The sequence below is a fragment of the Meles meles genome, chromosome 13, assembly GCF_922984935.1.
Source record: "Meles meles chromosome 13, mMelMel3.1 paternal haplotype, whole genome shotgun sequence".
Classification (NCBI taxonomy): domain Eukaryota; kingdom Metazoa; phylum Chordata; class Mammalia; order Carnivora; family Mustelidae; genus Meles; species Meles meles.
This window is the reverse complement of record NC_060078.1, coordinates 13,002,829-13,025,189: the sequence shown is the minus strand read 5'-3', so window position 1 is coordinate 13,025,189 and position 22,361 is coordinate 13,002,829. Positions and strand designations below refer to the sequence as shown.

Below are 22,361 nucleotides of genomic sequence, written 5' to 3'. Positions count from 1 at the left end.
ATGTCAGTTTTTATGTTTCTGTACATAAATGGTATGTTGTTTTGCAGGTTTTAAAACTTAAATGAATGGTATTGAACTATGATTTCAGTCTGAAATGTGATTTTAATTGAGCTTATTTTCTATTCTTAAAATTTTTTAAAAAGATTTTATTTATTTATTTGAGAGAGACTGAGAGAGAGACAGCGCATGAGCAGGAGGAAGGGCAGAAGGAGCAGCACAGTCCCTGTGCAGTGGGGAGCTCAGCACGGGCCTCAATCCCAGGACCCTGATATCATGACCTGAGCCAAGGGCAGACACTTAACCAGCTGAGCCACCCAGGCGTCCCTCAACTTTTTATTCTTTAATGTGTGTGATTTTAGTCCTACATTTTAACTTTATGTACTGAATTTGTTTATGTAACTATACCAGTATCTAGCTATGCCCTTGGTTAGTAGGGGGTTAGACTGTTGAAGATTTTTTAAAAAATAATTTTTAGTCTCAGATTATTTGTGTTTTACTGATGAGGTGACTGAGAGCAACTTCTTTTTGGAGGCAATATAAGCATAGTGGTTAAAATCATGGGTTCTAGAATTGGACTGATTGTATTTGAATCTTGACTCTGTTATACTGTCGACTCACTCTGTGGTCTTTACAAGTTCATTAATAGCTCTAGGCCATGGTTTCTTTTTCTGTAAAGTGGGTATAGGAACTGTACCTTTCCTTTAGGATTATTCAAGGATTATGTGAAATTAATTAATGCGGAGCATTAGTACAGTGCCTGGCAGAGTAATGGCTCAAAACTACTGTAGCTATTTAAATCCTTTTGTTTTTAACATAGGGGGTGATAATATATGTATTTACTGTAACTCATTTTTACTTAGCAGTGTATCTGTCTTATGTAGATCTGTCTCGTTTTTTTGAATTCTATGTGATTTCATAGGATATATGATTCAGATTCTAGGTCAGTGATAGTTAAAAACTTATTTAACCCATCAGATTTTACTGGTGGAGGGCACTGGACCTAATACAGTGCAAATTTTTTTTGTAGGGAATCATTTTCCTACTGAGGTTTTTCTTAGTTTTTCACCCTTTCAGATGATGCTGCAGTAAACATTTTTATCATCTGGGTTTTGCCCTAGAGAATTTATAAAGTGAATAACTGGAGGTGGAATTGTTGGGTTAAGGACAATGAATATTTTACACCTTGACACATACTTCCAGATTGTTCTCTGAAAGTGCAGAAATTATATCAACAATATGAGATTTCCCCCTTATCCAACAGTAGCTGTTGTTAGTCGTTTTGATTTTTGCCAGTTTGATTAATGAAAAATGGTATCTGGCTTTAATTTGTATTTCTTTGGTCACTTGTGAAGATGAGCATGTCTTCCTGGGTCTGCTAGCTACTTGCATTCCTTCTGGGGTTTGCCTCTTCCTTATCTTGTCCATTTCTGTCAGATTGTTTTTGTTTTTCTTGTTCTTAGGGACCCTTTATGTGTTACAGATTTATTAATTATATATCCTTTAATTTTGCTTGACAAAGGATAAATTCTTTGCCTATTGTATATTCCTAACAGGTTCTCTTAATTTATGGCTCCACTTTTTAAGTTTATGGTGCCTTTGACTGTACCCTTTTTGTCTGTTACATAGCCACGTCTGTCTTTTCATCATGGCTGTTTGATGTTGTGTTTTGCCTAGGAATACTCTCTTACCCCAAGATTACTATATTTTCCTATGTCTTCCTTTATTTTACTTTAGTTTTTAATGTTTAAATCTCTGATCTATCTCAAATACCTTTGAGGTTCCAAAAGACGGGCCAGGAAGTCAGCATGGTCTTTGTAACACCTCATGAAGCGCTCACACTTATTTTGCAGGTGGGATGATTGAGACCAGAGAGGCTGGAGCCCCTTGCTCAGGATGATTAGTGGCAGAGTTAGGTCTCATAGCCTGTAGTCCTCTCAAGTGTTTTTTGGTGAAATTTTTCTGTCAACTTCCTTCCAGTTAAAGAACAGACCATTAGGATCGACTTTCATAGTTTCAGAACTAGAACTTTGTGAATAAGTCAGGTTCTTTTCATCGAACATCCATGGTCCTTAGAAGTCACTACATTATATTAGGTATTAGGACTATCAACCCTTTTGTTTATTCAAGCAAAGTTTGTAAATGCCTTTTACGTGTGTTCTCAATTAAATACTCTTTTTGTACTATATACTGCCTTAGGGGAAGTTCTTTAAACTCAAACCTGGTTCCTTGGGAATGAGGAAAGACACTGAAGTTAAAAAGCAAAGCCCAGGGCAGTGGCTCCCGTTGGCTCCGTAGCATGGAGCAGCGGCCCCGTGCCTGTGACCAGACAGCACAGCCACCTCTCATGGCCAGGGACTTGGTGCCCTACCCTTCCCTTCAAAACCCGGGGCTATTTCAAGGTCATATAATCAGCTCACTCTCAATGTAAAAATCCAGGTAACTTAACCTGACATCTGCCACCTCATTGAGCAATTAAAACTGAAAGACGGTGCTGTTAGCATGCTCTCTCTCTCCAGTGTGGGACTTTCCCCTCTTCGTTTCTTTCCTTCTTGACCCTTGGTTTTCCCTCCCTCCTGACCTCCCATTTACTCGGCCCTCTCTCCATCTTTTGCAGTCCTCTTCCGTTTTTGCATCCTCCTCTCTGTACTCCTGCCTCACAGAACATTGTGTTGTGTCCTTAATAGTGCAGTTCAGCAAAGGGAGTTTGTTATTCCTCATTTTCAAGATGGGTTAAACGCTGTTGGATTTGGTAGGCAAACGTGCTCTTAACAAACACATTACTTTTAAAACCAGAAAAAATGATAACTTGTAGATACCAGTTGAATGCTTTGGTTTCATTGGACTGAAATTTCTACCTCCTCGTGGTTTCTTCCTGACAGTTCTAGTTCTGCCTGTTTGGATGGTACAGAGTGGGTCTTCATTCTTCGAGAATCTGATAATCAGGAAAAAGCCGAATCATCTTTTTCTCTATGCTGAACCTACCCAGGTCCTTGGACTGTGCTGCTCGTGGCATTCTGTAGCTATTTAGCCTCTGGAAGATTATGGAGAAGAGTTACTCACAGATTCTACCTTTCTTTTTTTCCCCCCAGATTTAATTCAGGTAGCTTTTTTTACCTGTTCATTTGACCTGGCAATTAAAGGTGTTAAATCTCCTTGGTGTGATGTTTTTGACATAGATGACGCAAAGGTAAGTATGACTTTTGCGGTTTGTTTGCTGTTTGTTTATTGATTGATTGATTGCATTATTTTTGTTGTTGTTGTTACTTGAAATAGCTTTTCAAAAAATAAGTGGAACAGGGAACATGCACTGTCTTGACAGACTTATAATTTTCCTTACTTAGGGAAAGAATTGTTCAAATGGGGTCTACATACTTACAGTTTGGGTTCAGAAAACTTTGGAAAACATTCTTCCATGGTGATTTGATTTCCAGGTCCACCCGATTAAAACCCTATTTTACCCCTCATGAGATTTTATTGCTAGAAGGGATTGTAGAGCTATTAAAATCCAAATTCTTTTTAATGGAAGCCAGAGCTCAGAGAGGATGAATGGTTTTTCAAATACCTAACTTTTCTTTCTTAATAGTTTTTGTGATAAATTGAGCTCCATGTTCCACCTGGTAATGGCAGTAAGCCCTCCACAGTTTCTCTCTGCCTGCTTCATATGTTCTTTCTTCTCTCTTCAGTCATACTGCTTCTTTCAGACTCTAGAAAGAGAAGGCCAGACAGGCCTCAGCTGACTTTATGCAAGGCAAATTCTGGTTATTTCTGGGATGTCGGGAGCCAGGAGGTAGGGTAGGAGAGTGTTAATGGTTTTCGTGAGCATTGAGGATAGCGGCATTGGATAGGATTCTGGTGTCTGTGTGGATCATTCAGGCATGTGGACTTTTGAAACTTCAGTCATCTTTCGCATACATATAAAATGTTCAATATGCCATGTGAAAATCAATCATTAACTTTAAAACTTAACATCAGGTTTTGAAAAGAAGTGTACTGTTTGCCAGATACTAGCAGGTTTTTTAGCCAAGAGCTAATGTACATTTGAGGATAAACAAGTGCTTTATTTTGTTACTCAAAGACCAGAGTGACCACAACAGATTAAAGGTGGTTTTACGTGTTACCAGGCTCATGTGGGACTGGGGCTTAGCCATGTGATTGGAAGTAGAGGAGAGGACCCTCAGTGAATGACTGCTCTCAGACACTGAGCACCAGTGGGAATGGGTATGATCTGTTTTCTCTGTCTGCTTCTCTCCTCTAACTGTCCAAAACTCATCTCTTAGAAATTTCCTGACCATAAAATTAATAATTATGCCAGTGTAGGTATAAACTGAAATTTAGGGTCACCATTCACATGGGTCAAAATACTGCCCTCCCTTTTTTCCTTCCGTACCCAGTTTGCTCGAGGGAAAAAAGGTGATAAACAGAAGTAACTGAATACTGTATAAATGTTTGGTGGGCATTGGCCAAGGGAAATTCACCTCTTAACAGAAGAGCAATTTCATTTGCCCTCGTTACTGCTCGTGGTGGGATGTTTGGCGCGTGCTCACCAGGCCCTGCTCTCGGCGCAGTTCCTGTTGTGAGCAGCAGTATCCCTGGGGTCTCTTCCACGTACCGGCAGTTTCGGGGTTAAGTACCAGCTGCTTTTCCATGCTGAGGACGCACACCTCCATCGTAGCCAGCCACTACCTGCCCTGGTTGTCCTTGCGACACCTGCCACTTTCCCTTCCTTTTCCTTATTTGGATCCTTCTCCTTGGAAATATTTTGCTCTTGCTTTTTGTGCATCTGTCTCTTTGGGAGGTAGTTTGACGCATTCCAAACCCCTGGAAGTCATGATCTGCTTCCTGTGCCTTGATTCCCACGTGTGTTAGAAGATGGAACATGGGGTTACGCAGGTACACCCCTGTAGTTCTAAGATTCTGGACTACTTTCTCTTTCTTCCCCCTCCCCTTTTTAGTATTATCTTTTCGTCTCTTTATTATTGCCTGTGAAGAGTTTTTTTTTTCCTGCAACTTATTTTGAAAATTTTCAAACTGACAGAAATTGTAAGAATGATAACAAATAGTAAACTACCAAATAGTTTGGTAAACTACCAAACTATTTTTGATGTCCCAGCTTATGTTTCTGTCTTCTTTTTCATATCTTTTTTTTCCCCCCACTTTTGACTTTATTTTTTTAAATCTTTGGAATTCGTGGTAGTATGTTCATTTACTCAGCAGTTTTCATTCAGCTGACTGTTTTAGGTATATAGCAGTTTTCTTTTTCTTTTCTGTGTTTGTATAGATGCTGTGCTGGTTCCCCTTTTTAATTATTACTCATCTTTGCAGCAAGTTCAGCTTTTCTTCCTCCCTAGCCGGCCAGTGGGGATGAACAGCTATTCAGAAAGGAGTAGTGTTCCTTCCGCTTCAGAGTTGCTTTCCTCTGAGATCCTCTGCAGGTGTTTCCTGCTGACCTTGACCACCAGTCCGTCTCCTGGGAGCTGTATTACAGACTGTGCAGGGAGGCTCCCCTCAGGCATCATTCTGTGGCCTCCTGGTTTCAAGCTGAGAGGTGTTGATTGTGCTCCTCCTAGTGTTCCCTGTGCTTTGAGGATCTGCCTTCCGCTGGTTTTGTGAGATGTTTTGATTTTCAGTGCACTTGGGAGCCCTCCCTTATTTATGACTGCGGTCAGGGGGATTAAAGGCCTTCTAATCTCTTTGACGAAGGCATTTGCATTTCTCTTCTTCAGGCATTTTCTTTAGGGTGATTTTGAGAGAACAGAGAGGTATATCCTTATTCCATCCTATTAAAACCCAAGGATTTTTTATTTTCCAGTGAAGAACACTTGTAATTCTTTGTCATAAAATGTGATATATGTTTGGAGTAGTCTCATAGTTATTGATGTAATTTTTGAATGTTGGTGTGTTGGTGGGGTGAGGTCTGGAACTGATGCCTAAGAAAGAATTCTTGAGACATCTTTGGTGCAAAAAGGTGGTTTTATTAAAGCACGGGGGCAGGTCCATGGGCAGAAAAAGCTGCTGCCCGGTGATTGTGAGAAGCAACTGATTGTATACTTTGGGCTTGGGGGAAGTAAAGATGAGGGAAGTTTCGGAAGGATTTTCACATGCTGAAGAGGACTCAGGAGAAACGGAGGCCTTGCTGTTGTCAGACTGAGGTGGTTGTTCCCTCTAGCAAGGCATTAACTGGGAGACAGTTGGGAGCTTCCTAGAGGAATGTTAATACTCTGCCTTACCCGAGTATTTGTCAGTGGGCTGCAGGTTATAAGGACATTTAATTTGAACTGTATTTCCTTCTGCTTTTGTTTCCCACATCAGTTATCATTACCAATTAAGGAAATATTTATTTCCTGCTTACCGAAGCCTTCTATTTATTGTTTTTAAAATCAGGGATGTATGCTGAATTTTTGTCACCCAGGAAGATGATTGTGGTTTTATTTATTTTTTTAATCTTCAACATAGTAAATTGTTAGTACATTTTCTAGTATTGAATTATCCTTGGATTCCTTCTTTCTTAAGATAAATTCTCTTACAGACTGCTTTTTCTCCTAGTTAGAGCTCATATTTCTTGTTTCTTAATGTATTTCTAGCAATTTTTTATTTACTGGACATTGTGAATATTATATTGTTGAATGCCTAAATTTTGTTGCCTTCCTTTATACAGTTCTGAATTTTGTTTTATTTTGCTGTTAGGTTACTTGTGGGTCACCTTGATCCCTTTGAGGTTTACTTCTGAGTTTCATGCATTAGATCTGGCCTACAAAACTCAGAAACAAACCTTTATTTGTAAACATGCCTTTACTGTTAAGTGTGACCCTTCTGGGGTCTCTTTTGGATGTCCAGGTGTCTGCTGAAATTCTCCTACTTAGGCTGCTTGGAACTTGAATATCTCCCAGCCTTGTGATAGCTCTGGAATTCAGCTTGTAATTCCCACAACACTGAGCAACAGAGTCAAGAGGACCCCCAGATTTCTGGAGCGGTTTTTCTGTGTAGCTTCTTCCTTCCTGATACTCTGCCTTGCTAATTCCAACCCCTTAAGACTGAGTTCTGACTCCTCTCCTCAGCAGGACTGCATGCTTCTGCCTGACATCCCTTCCCCCCTCTACCCCCCCAAACTCTGCAGGCCACAGTTTCAAAGTGCCTCCAGACAGAAACCTGGGCATTTGTAGGGTTTGCTTTGTTTTTCTCCTCTCCGTGATCACAGTTCAGTGCTCAATACTCAGTGACTGAAAACATTTGTTTTACATATTTTGTCCTGTTTTCTACTTGTGTATGTCCGGAGGGCATGCCTGGTGTTAGTTACTCCATCATGACAGATGGTACCTTCTTTCAGTAGACTGCTGAATTTTTTTTGGTAATTTCATTAAATTCAAAATTTAAAAAATGAAAAAAATTTTTTGATAATTTCATTAAAATGTTTAAATGAATTAAACATTTATTAAATTGTGTTTGTGGTGAGGTTGTTTATGGCCATGGCTCTCATTTGTGAGTGGTACTGCTGGCCCAGCCCTATTCCTTTTCCTGGCTGGGGGGTTAGAACACAAGAGGGGGATTTCTTTGTGTACCAGTGACTAAGAGCCATAGTTGAGAGCACAGGAATTGCAATGCAGCGGGCTGAAGTTTTCCTGGCTCTTTTCTCTAGGCTTTCTTTGTTCAGTTTTGGGTACAGGCTTCCATTGTACTCCTAAAATGAGTTGAGAAGCTTTCTGATATAAGAAAAACGTTAAGGTTCGAAGTTGGCGGCCAAGAAAGAATCCTTGAGACGTCTTTGGTGCAAAAAGGTGATGTTATTAAAGCATGGGGACAGGACCCGCGGGCAGAAAAGAGGTGCACTGGGGTCGTGAGGAGTAGCCCATTATATACTTTCAAGTTGGGAGGGAGTTAGGGATGGTGTGAATCTCTAAGGAATTTTGGAAGCAAAGTTTCTAAGACCTTGAGGAAGCTCGCTGTTGTTGGGAAAAGGTCATTTATTACCATCTAATAAAACCTGAGTCATGAGACCCTTCAGATGTATATCCGTCGGCCGTATGCTTGGGGGGTGATTGCCAACATGTATCTTGGGGGGTTTAGAGATAAAGAAAATTTCCAAAGGAATTTTTATATGTTAAAGTAGACTTACAAGATCCTGGAGGTCAGGTTAAGATTGCCTGTTGCCCTCAGCAAAGTGTCAACATCCAGCCAGCTGAGTCTCTAGAGGAAGGTCACTCTGCCTGTTTCAAGGACTTGTCTGTGGGCTCTAGGTAGTGAGGAAATTTAATCATTTTTTTTCTGCCTTTGTTTCCCACATCACTTTCCATCCTTTCCTGTACCCTGGAATAACTTAATTATTAGGAACTAACTCTTCGTTAAAGATTTTTTTTTTTTTTTTTTTTTTGACAGAAATCACAAGTAGGCAGAGAGAGAGGAGGAAGCAGGTTCCCTGCTCAGCAGGAGGAAGCCTGCTTCCTCCTCTCTCTCTGCAATCATGACCTGAGCCGAAGGCAGAGGCTTTAACCCACTGAGCCACCCAGGCGCCCCAGGAACTAACTCTTCTTGAAGGTTTGGTAGAACTCCTACTTTAAACCAAATATGCCTGGTCTCTTTCAGATAGACTTTTATCTCTAGTTATTTTGTAGAGTCAGATTTTTCTCTGTCAATTTGGCTAATTTATATTTTCCTAGAAAAACTGCTTATTTCATTTACATTTTCATACCCTTTTGAGATAACATTTCAATAGCATGCATATGTGATTTTTAAAAAATCTTCAGGCATATCTCCTATTTCATTTCTGATACTGTTCTATTTCTTGAATGGATTTGGCAGAACTTTAATTCTTTTAATTCTTTCATTTAAAAAAAATTTACTTTGTCCCTTTTACTAACTTCTTGATTTAGTTGCCTCTTTAATGTATATTTAGTTTTGTTTTTGGTATATGACTCTTTGCTCTTAAATTTACTATGGCCTACACTTAGTTTCTCTGGGGGCTTTTTTGGGGAAGAATAACAATTACTGCAGTCTTCTCTTGTACCCATTTAAAAAAAAAAGATTTTATTTATTTATTTGACAGAGAGAGAGAGACAAGTTGGCAGAGCAGCAGGCAGAGAGAAGTGGAGGTGGGGAGCAGGCTCCCTGCTGAGCAGGGAGCCCGATGCCGGGCTTGATCCCAGGACCCTGAGATCCTGACCCGAGCAGAAGGCAGAGGCTTAACCCACTGAGCCACCCAGGTGCCCCGTACCCATTTTTATTTTTAGGTAAGCTCTACACCCAGTGTGGGGCTTGAACTCTCACCTCCTCTCCCCCAAGATCAAGAGTCACATGTTCTACTAACTTGAGTCAGCCAGCAGCCCAACTTGCATCTCTTTCCACGGCAGGTTTTAGTCCCCTGGTTTTGGTGTTTATCTGATCATATGATACATGAGTACAAAGTTTAACATTCAAAGAAAGTCTGCCTTTACGGCAGGTTTTAGTCCCCTGGTTTTGGTGTTTATCTGATCATATGATACATGAGTACAAAGTTTAACATTCAAAGAAAGTCTGCCTTAATCACCAATTGTAATCAAGAGGCTCCACAGAGATCAGTCCCTGCTGTCTGTTCAGGGTGTACCTTTTAACCCTTTTCAGTGCTGCTATTTATAATCTGTATCACTCTTTTTTTAAGATTTTATTTATTTATTTGACAGAGAGAGAGATCACAAGTAAGCAAAGAGGCAGGCAGAGAGAGAGAGGGAAGCAGGCTCCCTGCTGAGCAGAGAGCCCAATGCGGGGCTCGATCCCAGGACCCTGAGATCATGACCTGAGCTGAAGGCAGAGGCTTAACCCACAGAGCCACCCAGGTGCCCCAATCTACATCATTCTTCAAACAGTAAACAGTATAATGTGTGTTTATAGGTATGTGTGTCTTGGTAATAAATGGTATTATACTGTAGTTATTCTTAACCTGCCCTTCTCATTCAGTATGTCTTGGAGAGATCTGTCCATATCAGTACATGTAGAGTTACAACATACAAGTTTTAAATAACTGCCTAGTATTCCATACTATGTGTATACCATTGTTTAGTCAACCATCTGCCTATTAATGAAATTTAGGTATTTCCAGGAATCTTTCTGCTGCCCTATAAGCAGTGCTGCTGTAAGATGTTCTTAGACATGCTATCTTGTGTTCATCTGTGACTATGACTTCATAAGAAATGGAATTAAATGGGCCATAGAAATGTATCCTTTTATGGATTTTGCCAATTTGAGCTTTAGAATGTCTGTACCAGTGTACATTCCTTTTCTATATCCTTCATCTACTTTTGTTAGCATTTTTGCAGAAGTGATACACGAACCAAAGTAACTTGTTTTCTATCTGGTTTCTAGCTTTATAAAATTCTTAAAAGTTCCTGATCCATTGTTCACATCTTCCTGTGGTACAATGAAGATTCTTCTATTTCTCTCTTTTTTCCTGTACATATTTTTGCTATCACTTGCAGGTAATTTTAGCAGCAAGGGGAAGTGAGCGCCCGTCTTTAGCCCTCTGTCCTGAGCGTCCGTGGGTGCTGGGTTACCGGCCATGAGTACTAACTCGCTCTTGCATGCCAGCCCCCACGTTCCCACAATTCGGGTTCTTGTTTCATCGTAAATCTCTGCATGGCATGGACTTTTGGGGCATCTCTTAAAAGCTCAAAATGCAAATATAAACTCAGTGAATGCTAAGATTCTACTATACTTTGTGGAGAATGGTAATTAAACAATGTCATCTTTTCTGAGAACCATTAAATCAAGGAATCTGTTAACATTAATGTCATAGTAATGATTTTTGAAATTTTTATTTTTAGGTATTAGAATACTTAAATGATCTGAAGCAATATTGGAAAAGAGGATATGGTTATACTATTAATAGTCGATCCAGCTGCACCCTGTTTCAGGATATCTTCCAGCACTTGGACAAAGCAATTGAACAGAAACAAAGGTAAAAACTTAAAATAACTTTTTTTGATATGTATTCTCTTTAGTGCCCAATTAAGCTTCTTGAAAATGTTTTATAATGGATGAATTTTTAAAAATAGGTTTTGCTTGTGTTTTTTAAAAAATATTTTAACATAATATTTAGGCTTATGAAAAAATTAGATGACATAATGTGAGTTATAAAACATTTAAACCCTTCATTCAACCCAAAAGCTATAGAGCATTACTAATGATTAGCACGTGCGGTGGTTCCCTTTTCTTGCTGCCTCTTGCCCACTCTACTCCTTATCCCCTGTGACTGCTCCTCTCAGGTTGGTGGATATCATTGCTTTGCCTGTTTAAAAATAGTCTTTATTATAAATGTGTGTGTGTAGATAGTATGTTTAGTTTAGCCCGGAGTTATATGCTCATTGTCTTCTGGGATTTGTTTTTTTCCCCCCTTCAGCATTACATTTACAAAGTCAAAAACTAAACATTTTTACTATAGTGTAATATTCAGTAATGTGTGATATTCAGTAAAGAAGTACCACAGTTTATAGCGTCTTTTGTCAGTGGACATTTGGATAGTTTCTGTTCTTGCTGTTATAAATCGCGTAATTGCACATGACTTCTGGTAGAAATACGAAATGTTTTTATTTTGAATGAGAGTTTCTCATGGAAAAGCCTTTGTTAACATTCATACTTTTCAACTTTTCAAGGTTTAAAAAAAAACTTTTCATAATTTAAACCTGTGATAGAACCTAACTCCATTTTATTTGATAATATGCTCTTTGAGAGCTTATGCATTAATAATTAAAGGCAAAAATGCTATGAAGATGAGACAGAAAGATTGAAGATTGTGTATTTGTGTTTGCAGTACTAAGTTTTATACACACATATAGAGAGAGAGAGGTGTGTGTGTGTGGATATGACTCTAGTTTAGGAAATTTTCTTGGGTTTGATGGGAGTTAGGGAAGATAACTAGATTGAGTATTTAGTTTCTGCTACCAGACACTTTTCGTGGGGGTAGTAAAGTCAAAGCAGGTTCCATCTTTGATATAGGCATTAACTTCTTTCTTACTTAGTTTTATGAGTGGTTTATAACCTGTTAATTTCATAAGAGAACAGCAAGAAAAACTCTTGCTGTTTGTTCATTGTTACCCTGTTGTTGAATGTGAGGAATTGCAAACTTAAAATTGTGTCAGAAAGGTTCGTAAATAATTTCTGCAGGATTGGCTACTACGATTTGATACCAGATTTAAAGTTTGAGAAGTTATTGTTGTTTCAAAATGATTGAAAGCTTGAGAAGTTATTGTTGTTTCAAAATTTTTGTACCCTGAAAACTATGAAACATTAGGGAAATTACAGATGGCCCAAATAAATGGAGAGATATGCTATTGTTATGGATTGGAAGACACATTGATCATCTATAGGCTGAATGCAGTCCCTATCACAGTTTCAGTAGGTTCCTTTGTAGAAGTTGAGGGGCTTACTCTAAAATTCGTACAGAAATGCAAAAGAACCTTGAAGAGCTAAAACAATTTTGAAAAAAAGAACAATAGCAACAAAAACTTTTAATTATCTCATTTCAAAGCTTACTATAAAACTATAGCCAAAGATAGATAGATCAATGAATAGAATCAAGTCAATAATAGGCTGTTATATGGTCAGTTTTTGACAGAGATGCTAAGGGAGTATCCTGGAGTAAAAAGGGTAATCTTCAGCAGATGGTGCTGGAACAGTTGGGTGTCCATATGTTAAAAAATGACATTTAGGGGCGCCTGGGTGGCTCAGTGGATTAAGCCGCTGCCTTTGGCTCGGGTCATGATCTCAGGGTCCTGGGATCGAGCCCCGCGTCGGGCTCTCTGCTCCACAGGGAGCCTGCTTCCTCCTCTCTCTCTCTGCCTGCCTCTCTGCCTACTTGTGATCTCTCTCTATATCAAATAAAAAAAAAAAAAAGACAGTCCTGTAGTTCATACTGTACACAAAAATGGGTCATAGATTTAAGTGTAAAATTGGAAATCTTTCTGAAGAAAATGTGGGATCAGCGACCTAAATGTAAGAGATAAAACTATGAAACTCTTAGAAGAAAACCTAGGAGTTAAATCTTCACAATCTTGGATTACGCCAAGATTTCATACTAAAACACTCAAAAGCTTGATCCATCAAAAAATTGATAAAATGGACATCATCAAAATTAAAAAAATTTGTGCTTCTAAAAATACTATTTGGAAAATGAGAAGATAAATTGTAGACATAGAGAAAGTATTTGTAAAATATACATATATGATTAAGAATTTGAATCCAGAATGCATAGGATGTTACGTCTCAAGGAGACAACCCAGTTTTTAAAAAGCAGGAGAGTTTAACAGACAGTTAAGAAGGCAAATAAGCGTGTGAAAGGATGCTCACCGTCATTGAACAGTAAGGGGCACCTGGGTGGCTTAGTCCTTAGGCGTCTGCCTTCAGCTCAGGTCATGATCCCAGGGTCTTGGGATCAAGCCCCGCATCAGGCTCCCTGCTCAGCAGGAAGCCTGCTTCTCCATCTCCCACTCCCCCTGCTTGTATTCCCTCTCTTGCTGTCTCTCTCTCTCTGTCAAATAAATAAATAAAATCTTTAAAAAAAAAAAAAGGAAAAAAAAACCCACAGTGAAATACCATCAGTATACCCCCAAACTGGCTGTGAAATAATAGAAAAAATATATATTGGTCTCTGCCCCAGGTTCTTGACATAGGATTCCTGAAACCATGTGGTTTCCTGGGTGATCAGTATCTTTTATTCTAATGAGGCAGCTTTGAGTGGGACCATGGACAGCTCCAGGATGCGTTGTCACTGAAAGACCAAGCCATTAGTAGAAGTTTAGAATTTTCAGCCCCGAGCCCCATTGTCTCGAGAAGGGGAAAAGGCTAGAAATGGCAATAATGATCAATCATGGCTGTGTGATAAAAGCCCTAAAATGTTTGAGGTTTATGGAGCTTCTGGGTTGATAGATAAATAGGTAGCAGTGCTGAGAGAGTGACTTGCCTGAAGAGGGTGTGGAAGCCCTGTATACCGGCCCTTCCCATCTCCCATGTGGACGTTCATCTCTATCCTTCATCATATCCTTCTATAATAAACTGGTAAATGTGTTTCCTTGAGTTTTGAGAGCTGCTCTAGCAAGTTAGTAAACCCAGGGAAGGGGTTGTGGGAACCTTTGATTTGTAGCCAAGGTGAACAGAAGTTGTGGGTAGCCCAAGACCTACTTGCCATTGGTACCTGGATGGGGGCAGAAGAGGCAGCCTCATGGGCCTGAGCCCTTCGTGGTCTCAGGTGCTGTCCAGGGACACAGTGTCAGAATTGAGATAAATTGCTGGATACCTAGCTGGAATGCAGAGATCTGCTTGGTGTGGGGAAAATGCCCCACGTGTTTGGTGACCAGAAGTGTCCAGAGTGGTACCAGTGTGGTGTGAGAGTAAAGCAGAAACACAGGAGGAAAAGACTGGGTGTTTTCTTTATTTACTGGCTAAAATATAAATTAAAAAATAAAGATTGTCCTGAATCTTGGCAAGATGTCTAGAAAGTGGAAACTCTGTACTTTGCTGGTCGGAATGTAAAATTAATACAGCCACTTTGGAAAAGTTCAGCAGCTTCTTTGAAAGTTAAACATATATCTGCCATACGATGTAGGAAATTTCGTCCTGAGTACCCTATAGAAAAGAAACTCCATGTCTACACAGACTTCTGTGTGACTGTTTACAGTTTTTAGCTATTATGAATAATGCTACAGTCAGCAATTCGGACGCCCACCAGCAGCCGGATGGGTGAACACAAGGTGGTGTGTCGATGGGATGGAGTACTACTCGGCAGTAAAAGAGTAGGAACTGCTGGCACACGGGACAAAACCAAAGACTTCAAAAACGTGATGCTCACAGAAAGAAGCCGGTTGCATAAAACGGTACATTGCATGATTATGTTTATTTGAAATTTCTAGAAAAGGCCAAACCTTAGAGATGGAAGTCTGTCAGTGGCTTCCTGGATCTGGACGTCGGAGCCAAGATGAGCTGTGGATGGGTACGGAAAAGTCTTTAGGGCCATGGAAGTGTCCCAAACTGGATTGTGAAGTTTGCACACACAGCTGTTTTACTCACTAAAATTCATCTAAGTAGGGGCGCCTGGGTGGCTCAGATGGTTAAGCATCTGCGTTCTCTTCAGGTCATGATCTCACGGTCCTGGGATGGAGCTCTAAGTCCAGCTCTTTGCTCAGTGGGGAGCCTGTTTCTCCCTCTCCCTCTGCCTCCTGTGCCCTGCTCATGCTCTCTCTCGCTATCTCTCTCTTTCTCAAATAAATAAATCTTTTAAAAGAAGATTCATCTAACTCAACAGTTAAAACCAGGTGGATTTTATGGTAGTTCCATTATACTTCAATAAAAATTGTAAAACAGTATGGGTAGTTAGTAAAAGGGAAAAGGGGGGAAAGAATAAAATAATCTATTGGTAAAAGTGGAAATAATTTTCAGAGAATTTACTAATTTACTAAATGCAACTAATTGATTACATCGTCGTGTTATCTCTATACTTAGACGCTGCTGAAGCTGATTTTCATGCATGGTGTGTGGAATCATATGTAGAGGCAGCGTGAGGTTGTGGGCAGATGCTTGGATTAAGTTGGAGTCCTGCTTCTTGATCGAGGCTGCAGGTTCCTCACTTCTGAGGGGAGCTGTGTCTCCTGACTCACGGGGTTGTTGTGATAATGAAATGAGATAACGTCTTTAGAGCCCCAGTGTAATGGGATGTTTTCATTGTCAGGATGAGGAAAGACTACTCCCTTTGCATGATTACTCCTTTGTGAATTGAAGAGAAGACTCATTCAACAATATTTTAAAACACCTGCTGGTATGTGTTAGGTAGTGTTATAAGACCTGGAAACAGTGAGGCGTATGACAGACTCATTGCACTTGTGACTCTTACTATCTAGAGAAAATAGAAATGTATGTAAAAGCCCTGGGTAGTGGTGTGCTCATTCATGTGAGATTGTGAAACATTATAAAAAGTTAAAGGAAGGAGAGTTTGACCTTGTATGATGGGAAGTCATCTTTTTCGACCTGAGGAAGCAAAGTCCGCAGTAATTGTGAAGAAACTGGAAGGTACTTTTCGGGGACTGGTTATCTCTGTACATAAAGACTGATTTAGGGTTTAAAAAAAAATTATGCAAAAAAATTTAATTGTCTTAAATAGATCAAAGGAAGCAAGTGTATTTAGAGATCTCTGTCCAAACCCAGATTTGTACTGACTGGTTTTATACACAGGGTAAGCAGTTAGCCAAGAGTACTTCTAAAGAAAACTGACATAAACTCAGAATAACAGGCTTAAAAAATGAATAGACTTTGTTTTTCAGGGCAGTTTTAAGTTTACACCAAAATTTGGGATGGACGTTACAGTTCCCATATAGCATCCCCTCTTCCACACACACAGCCTCCCTCAGCATTCATAGCACACGCAGGTGTTGTAGAGTAAGATTGTAATAGAGTCTTCTGTCTTTGTACATTTTCTGATCTATTCCATCAAAACATTAACCTTTTTTTCTTCTGATTCTTAAATTTTTTCTTGTGTTTGGATTAGAGTCTGTAAATGAGTATATTTATATATGAGCAATACTTTGTCGTTAGCTATTGTCTGAGGGAAATGTCTTTTATTTCTACAGTCCCCAGACTACCCTTGCTTTCCCTGTTCCCTCCTCCATCCCACAATGAGATGGTACTGTGTGCACAGGTAGTTTACCTTTTTATAGTAATATTAAATCAGAGATGGTCTTCAGTGTTTCTGACTATTTCTTCAACATAATTTTTAAGAGCATGGTTTCACTTTCACAGAGAAACTGAAGGTTGCAAATAATGTTAATTGGCAAGTGTCAACATTTTGGCTGAGTATTGGGACCTAGAATTTTATTTTCTTTCTTGAACTGTCATATCAGTGATGGGATTAAAGTTTAGACCAGTGCATCTATTATTTAAGCAGATTTAAACAGCTTTTGCTGTTAAAGCAGCTGTGATTAGAAAAGCAGATTGGGGGAATGCCTGGGTAGCTCATTGGTTAAGCATGTGACTTTGACTCAGGTCATGATCTCAGGGTTCTGTGATGGGCCCCACTTCGGGCTCTCTGTTCAGCAGGGAGTGTGCTTATCCTTCTCTCTCTGTCCCTCCCCCCCGCCCCCAACTCCTGCTTTCTCTCTAAGAAATAAAATCTTGAAAAGAAGCAGATTGGATTTACAGAAGAGATGAGAACTATTGGATTTTATTCTACTCTTCCCTTCCCCATTACTTCTGTTGATGTATTTTTATCTTTCTGGGTTGGGGAATTCAATAAGAAATTCAATAAGCAGGAAGTGTCCTACTTTTTTTAAGTAAGGTTTAAGGGCTCCTGGGTGGCTCAGTTGGTTAAGCATCTGCCTTCGGCTCACGTCATGATCTTAGGGTCCTGGGTTTGAGCCCCATATCAGACTCCCTGCTCAGTGGGGAGTCTGCCTTTCCCTCCCTCCCTCTCTCTCTCCTCCTGCTTGTGCGTGCACTCTTTCTCCCTCTCAAATAAACAAACAAAATATTTTAAAAATAAAGTAAGGTTTGCATTCTGAACTGAAATTGCTAGCCTCTTGAGAGCGTCCACTTCATCATGTGTATTCTCCGACACCAAAATTAACTGCAGTAAATATTCCTTACTGTCATTAAAGTCTCATTAACTTTTGTCTACCTATTCATTGACTCAAATCTTTTCGATATTTTCAGAGTTCGCTGTTGCGAGGATATGGCTTTTTAATGTTGTGTAGTTCCATGTTTTAACATAAGATGGCAGCACCGAAATACACGTGTAGTGGCAACAAGTGATTTTTCAACAGCTGCTTTGGTCAATTATGTAGCCCAGGGAAATGAGGGGGATTTTGGTCTTTTCACGTTCTTAGCAATGTGTACAGATTCTAAGTCCTCAACTCCTTGTTTTGCTCTCTTTGTGAAGTCAGGGTTCCATGGAATCTGAGTAGGTATAGCAGGAAACTCTGTTAGTGCTTGTGGGAAGAAACTAAAGGTTAAAAATATAACTAGCCTGGCTGGGCTCTGAGTTCAGTTTCCAGTGTCCAGCTGGCTCCTGGGAAGACTCTGACTCTCGGTGGACTGCAGGCCTGTGATGTCTGGAACTCTCTTTCAGTGTTCACTCTTCAGTGCCGAGAGCAAGCCTGCGGTCCAGGTGGGGGTCAGTAAGCACTAAAGGAGTATCTGACATCGTCCCAGGCGTCCGAGCCGCCAACTGCTTTATGCTTGACTCTGCCTTCCTCACCTTCTCCATCTGCTCACCTGGTTGTGTTCTGGTTTTGTTGGTTTGTTTTATTCCAGTTTTACATCTATTCCTCCCACTTTTCTGGACGCTTAGTGCTACAACTTCAATTCGGGCTAATATCTTTCTCCTAGATTTTAGCACGTCTCGGAAGTGCTGGCTTTGGTGTTACTCAGACTCTACTCAGTGGTTTATGCAGGCAGTAGAGGGTAAACATTTAAATTACTGTCCCAAGGAACCCATGTTCTAGTTTGGAGGATATTTATGTAATAGCACTAAAACACATTTTTAAGAAATGTGCTAAAGGAGAATTAATTTGATCTGTGGAGTTTGGTAAAGGCTTTATGGGAGTAGGAGTCTTTGAAGTTGGTCACTTAAGACTTCTTTCCATAACCTCAGCATATCTACTCTTAATACTTGTTTTAATTCCCTAAAAACAGTTTTACTGATGTAAAGTAAATGGCACACATTTAAAGTGTACAATTTGATGAGCTTTTGCATGTGTATGTATGCATGAAGCCATCACCGCAACCAAGATAATGAAATACCCGTCACATGCAAAGATTTCCTTGTGGCTCTTCCCACCCTCCATCCGCACACCTCATCTGCTTTCTGTTACTACAGATGATTTTTTCCTGGACTGTTATATAATGGAACTGTATGCTTGTGTACATTTTTTGTTTTGGCTTCTTTCACTCAATGTAATGGGTGTGAGATCCATCCACATCATTGTGGGTATCCCATAGTTCACTCCTTGTTAGGGCTGAATGTATTCCTTGGTACAGATACACCACAGTTAGCTCATCCATTCTCCTTATGACCAAGAATTGGCTGTTTCCAGTTTGAGGCTATAACAAATAAGCCGCTGTGAATTTTGGTTGTCTTGGTATGGACATTGCTTTTCATTTCTCTTGGGTAAGACCTAAAGACGAACTAGCTGAGTCATATGGAAGGGAATGTTTACATTCTGAAAACATTGCCAGGCTCTTCCCGTCCGTGTCTGAAAGCTCAGCTGTTGCACAATGCTGGCGGAAGCTTGATGAGGGAGGGCTTTTTAATTTTAGCAATTCTAGTAGGTGCGTCATGGCTTCTCAATGTAGTTTTAGTTTGCATTTCCCTAAACACTATTGATTTTGGCTGTCTTTCCATGTACTCATTTACCGTCCCTCTGTTTACTTTGGTGAAGGGTCTGTTTACACCTTTTGCCATTTTGTAATTGGGTTGTTTATCATCTTTTATCGTTTGAAGAGTTCTTTGCATATATTCTAGGTATAAGTTCTTTCTCCGATTTATGTCTTACAGATAGATACTCCTGGTCTGTGGTTTGCCTTTTTGTTTTTGTAATACTGTCTTTTGGGGGCTAACTTTGCCCCACTATGGAGACAGTTCCTCTAGAGCATCTGTTTGGTACCCTGTACATTTTGAGGTTTTCCTAGTCTGGCTTATGGAAGCAGACTCTTCCTGGCCCTGTGCTAACTCTGGGAAGTTTTTTCACTTGTTCTTTTCCAGTGATTTCCCTGGATTTGGATAGTTCTTGCATGCGCATGCTGATCGGTACCAGCTGAAAGCTCGAGGGCAGTCCCGGCACATCTCTGTTCTCTGGGACTCTGTCCTGTGAGCTCCAGCCAGTGTGGCCTCCCTAAGTTCTCAGTCCTGTCTCACGTTCTCAGGAAGATTGTCGTGCTCGCTGTGGAATCCCCTTCCCTGTGCTGCTCCCTGGAAACTAGGCGGTGAACTGTGAGGGTCTTAGGGTTTTACCTTGCCGCACTCGGGCTCTGCCTAGTGCAGTGTCTCAGAACTGCTGTCTCATTTATTGTTTCTGGCTTTAGAGGAGTTGAAGGCAGGAAAGTAAACCCAGTCCCTGTGGCTGGAAGCAGAAGTTATTTTTGTTTTATTTTTGTTTGAGAAAAAATAATGCTGAAGTGGTTTTATTTTATTTTATTTTTTTAAAGATTTTATTTATTTATTTGACAGACAGATCACAAGTAGGCAGAGAGGCAGGCAGAGAAAGAGAGGGAAGCAGGCTCCCTGCTGAGCAGAGAGCCTGATGTGGGACTCGATCCCAGGACCCTGAGATAATGACCTGAGCAGAAAGCAGAGGCTTTAACCCACTAAGCCACCAAGGCGCCCCAACTAAAGTGATTTTAGTTATACATTTGTGCTAAGCTGTCAAACTGATGCTTCTCCAAATGCCTCATTGGAGCTGATGTTTCAATCAGATATATTAGAAGACTTAAAAAATATATTTGTTTTTCCTGGTAATTTTCTTCCCAGAGCATCTCCTATCTCTGGTACTTCATATTTATATATGTGCTTATATAAGTATGGGAATTGTCTGAGCTGTCTAAAGCTTGATTTGATATTCTTGGATCATGTTTAAAAATACACTTTGTGTAATACTAGTTGAGTGTGAAACATGGATTAAGAGCTTAGAAAGATCTAAGCTGAGGACATTTAGAGGAAAAACATTCAATTATTAGTTGTTTTTCTGGTTGAGCTTTTTGAACGACTTTCAAGTACCTTCTTGATGTATTTTACCTAAATTGAACACATACATAGTCCTCATTTAACAACATAATTTTAGACTTCAAATTAAATTTGGTTTTTTATTGAAGATTTGATAAGATCTCCTTACAGACTTATGTAAGTAAAACAGGAGGGGAGCTGTTCAGATACCTGCATTCTCACCCTGCTAGGTAGCATCTGTAATGCACTTGTCTTTTTCTTACTTATAAAATGAGAGGGCTTGACCAGATCTCAACCCTCAGACATTAGGATCCCAACTGTGTATTTCTATATATATTAGTACAGATTACTCATTTGTTTTCTTATATTTGCATTAATAGTTTACATTTTCTGTTTGTTTTGTTTTGTTTTGTTTTTTTTAAAGCCAAAATGTGCGTATCTTTTACAGTGGTTTTTGTAACGTTTGGGAAATGTGACATCCCAAGCTTAATGCCTTTTTATCAGAAGAAAGCAGAGTTAAAGGTGTCCTGTTTCATGTCTTTGTATTCCTTGTTCTTTGGGAGACCGTTCTGGTAAGAGTTGTAGAGAAAGAATAGTCACTACAAGTAGGGATAGAAGTTAATTTGAGAAATGTGACTAGTAGAAATCTGTGTTAGTTGATGAATCAGAATATAGAAAGCAGGGGCGCCTGGGTGGCTCAGTTGTTAAGCATCTGCCTTCAGCTCAGGTCATGATCCCCGGGTCCCGGGATTGAGCCCCGCATCGGGCTTCCTGCTCCTTGGGAAGCTTGCTTCTCCCTCTCCCACTCTCCCTGCTTGTATTCTCTCTCTCACTATGTCTCTCTATCAAATAAATAAATAGTATCTTTAAAAAAAAAAAAAAGAATATAGAAAGCATAGGAATAGAAAGATGCAAGAAAAATAAGCTCAAAGCAAATTATAAGACATCTGAATTATTAATTTGAAATTAAGTATGCAAATATTAAATGTTAATTAATCTGTTAAGACATTTTAAATATGACTCACTAGGGTAAATCATTAGACTTCCCTAGGATACATGTGATTGACGCAGGAGGTAGAGACAAGTGTGGGACAGAAGTTTAGTGGACTGTTCTCAGGATGTCGCCAAACAGTTCCGAGAGGAATTCTGGGGGTGTTAGAGAGTGAGCTCCCACAGCTGGATTCATATTTTTGTGGGCATGTGCATTTCTCTGGGAGGAAGTCCCATTCCTTTGGGCAGATGCTCAGTGGTTTTATGTCCCCCAAAGGTAAAAGCTACAGGGGCAGTAGCTACCTGGTATGCCTTACTACTGATTGCCCTGGCAGTTCCTCCTCTAAAAAACATTTACATTTTCTCACCAGAAGATTGCATTGTTTTGTTAAAATCTTGGTCCTTTCTTTCATGGCGTCTTGAACCTCCCAACTTTGTTTATGGAATGGTCATGACAGAGAAAGCTACATGGGATCATAGAGTGGAATGTAGCTGTCTTCTGAAAAAAATTACGTGGGGTGGTTTTAAATTAGGAATTGAGTAAACTGAGAAGTGATTTTTCCCCCCAACATTCTTTCCCTTTTTATTCTCCTGGACATGATATTCTCTCTTATTCCGGCCCTCCATGCCAACATACACACTCCCTCCCTTCCTCCTTCATTCAGAGGCACATATGTTCCTACCCATTTTCTGTCGCCAGTATTTTAGG

General features: G+C 39.9%; 1 protein-coding gene across 4 annotated transcripts in view; it reads left to right on the top strand.

Annotated features, from left to right (window-relative positions):
* MINPP1 (multiple inositol-polyphosphate phosphatase 1) overlaps positions 1-22,361 on the top strand; it is a 72,768-nt gene that overhangs the window by 6,490 nt on the left and 43,917 nt on the right. For 3 of the 4 annotated variants that reach the window (XM_046027644.1, XM_046027646.1, XM_046027643.1), the window contains exons 3-4: positions 3,090-3,187; positions 10,788-10,921. The exons of the other annotated variant lie outside the window; for it this stretch is intronic. In XM_046027644.1, the coding sequence (XP_045883600.1) occupies positions 3,090-3,187; positions 10,788-10,921 (232 nt within the window). The remainder of the gene's footprint in view (positions 1-3,089; positions 3,188-10,787; positions 10,922-22,361) is intronic. 4 annotated transcript variants of the gene reach the window in all.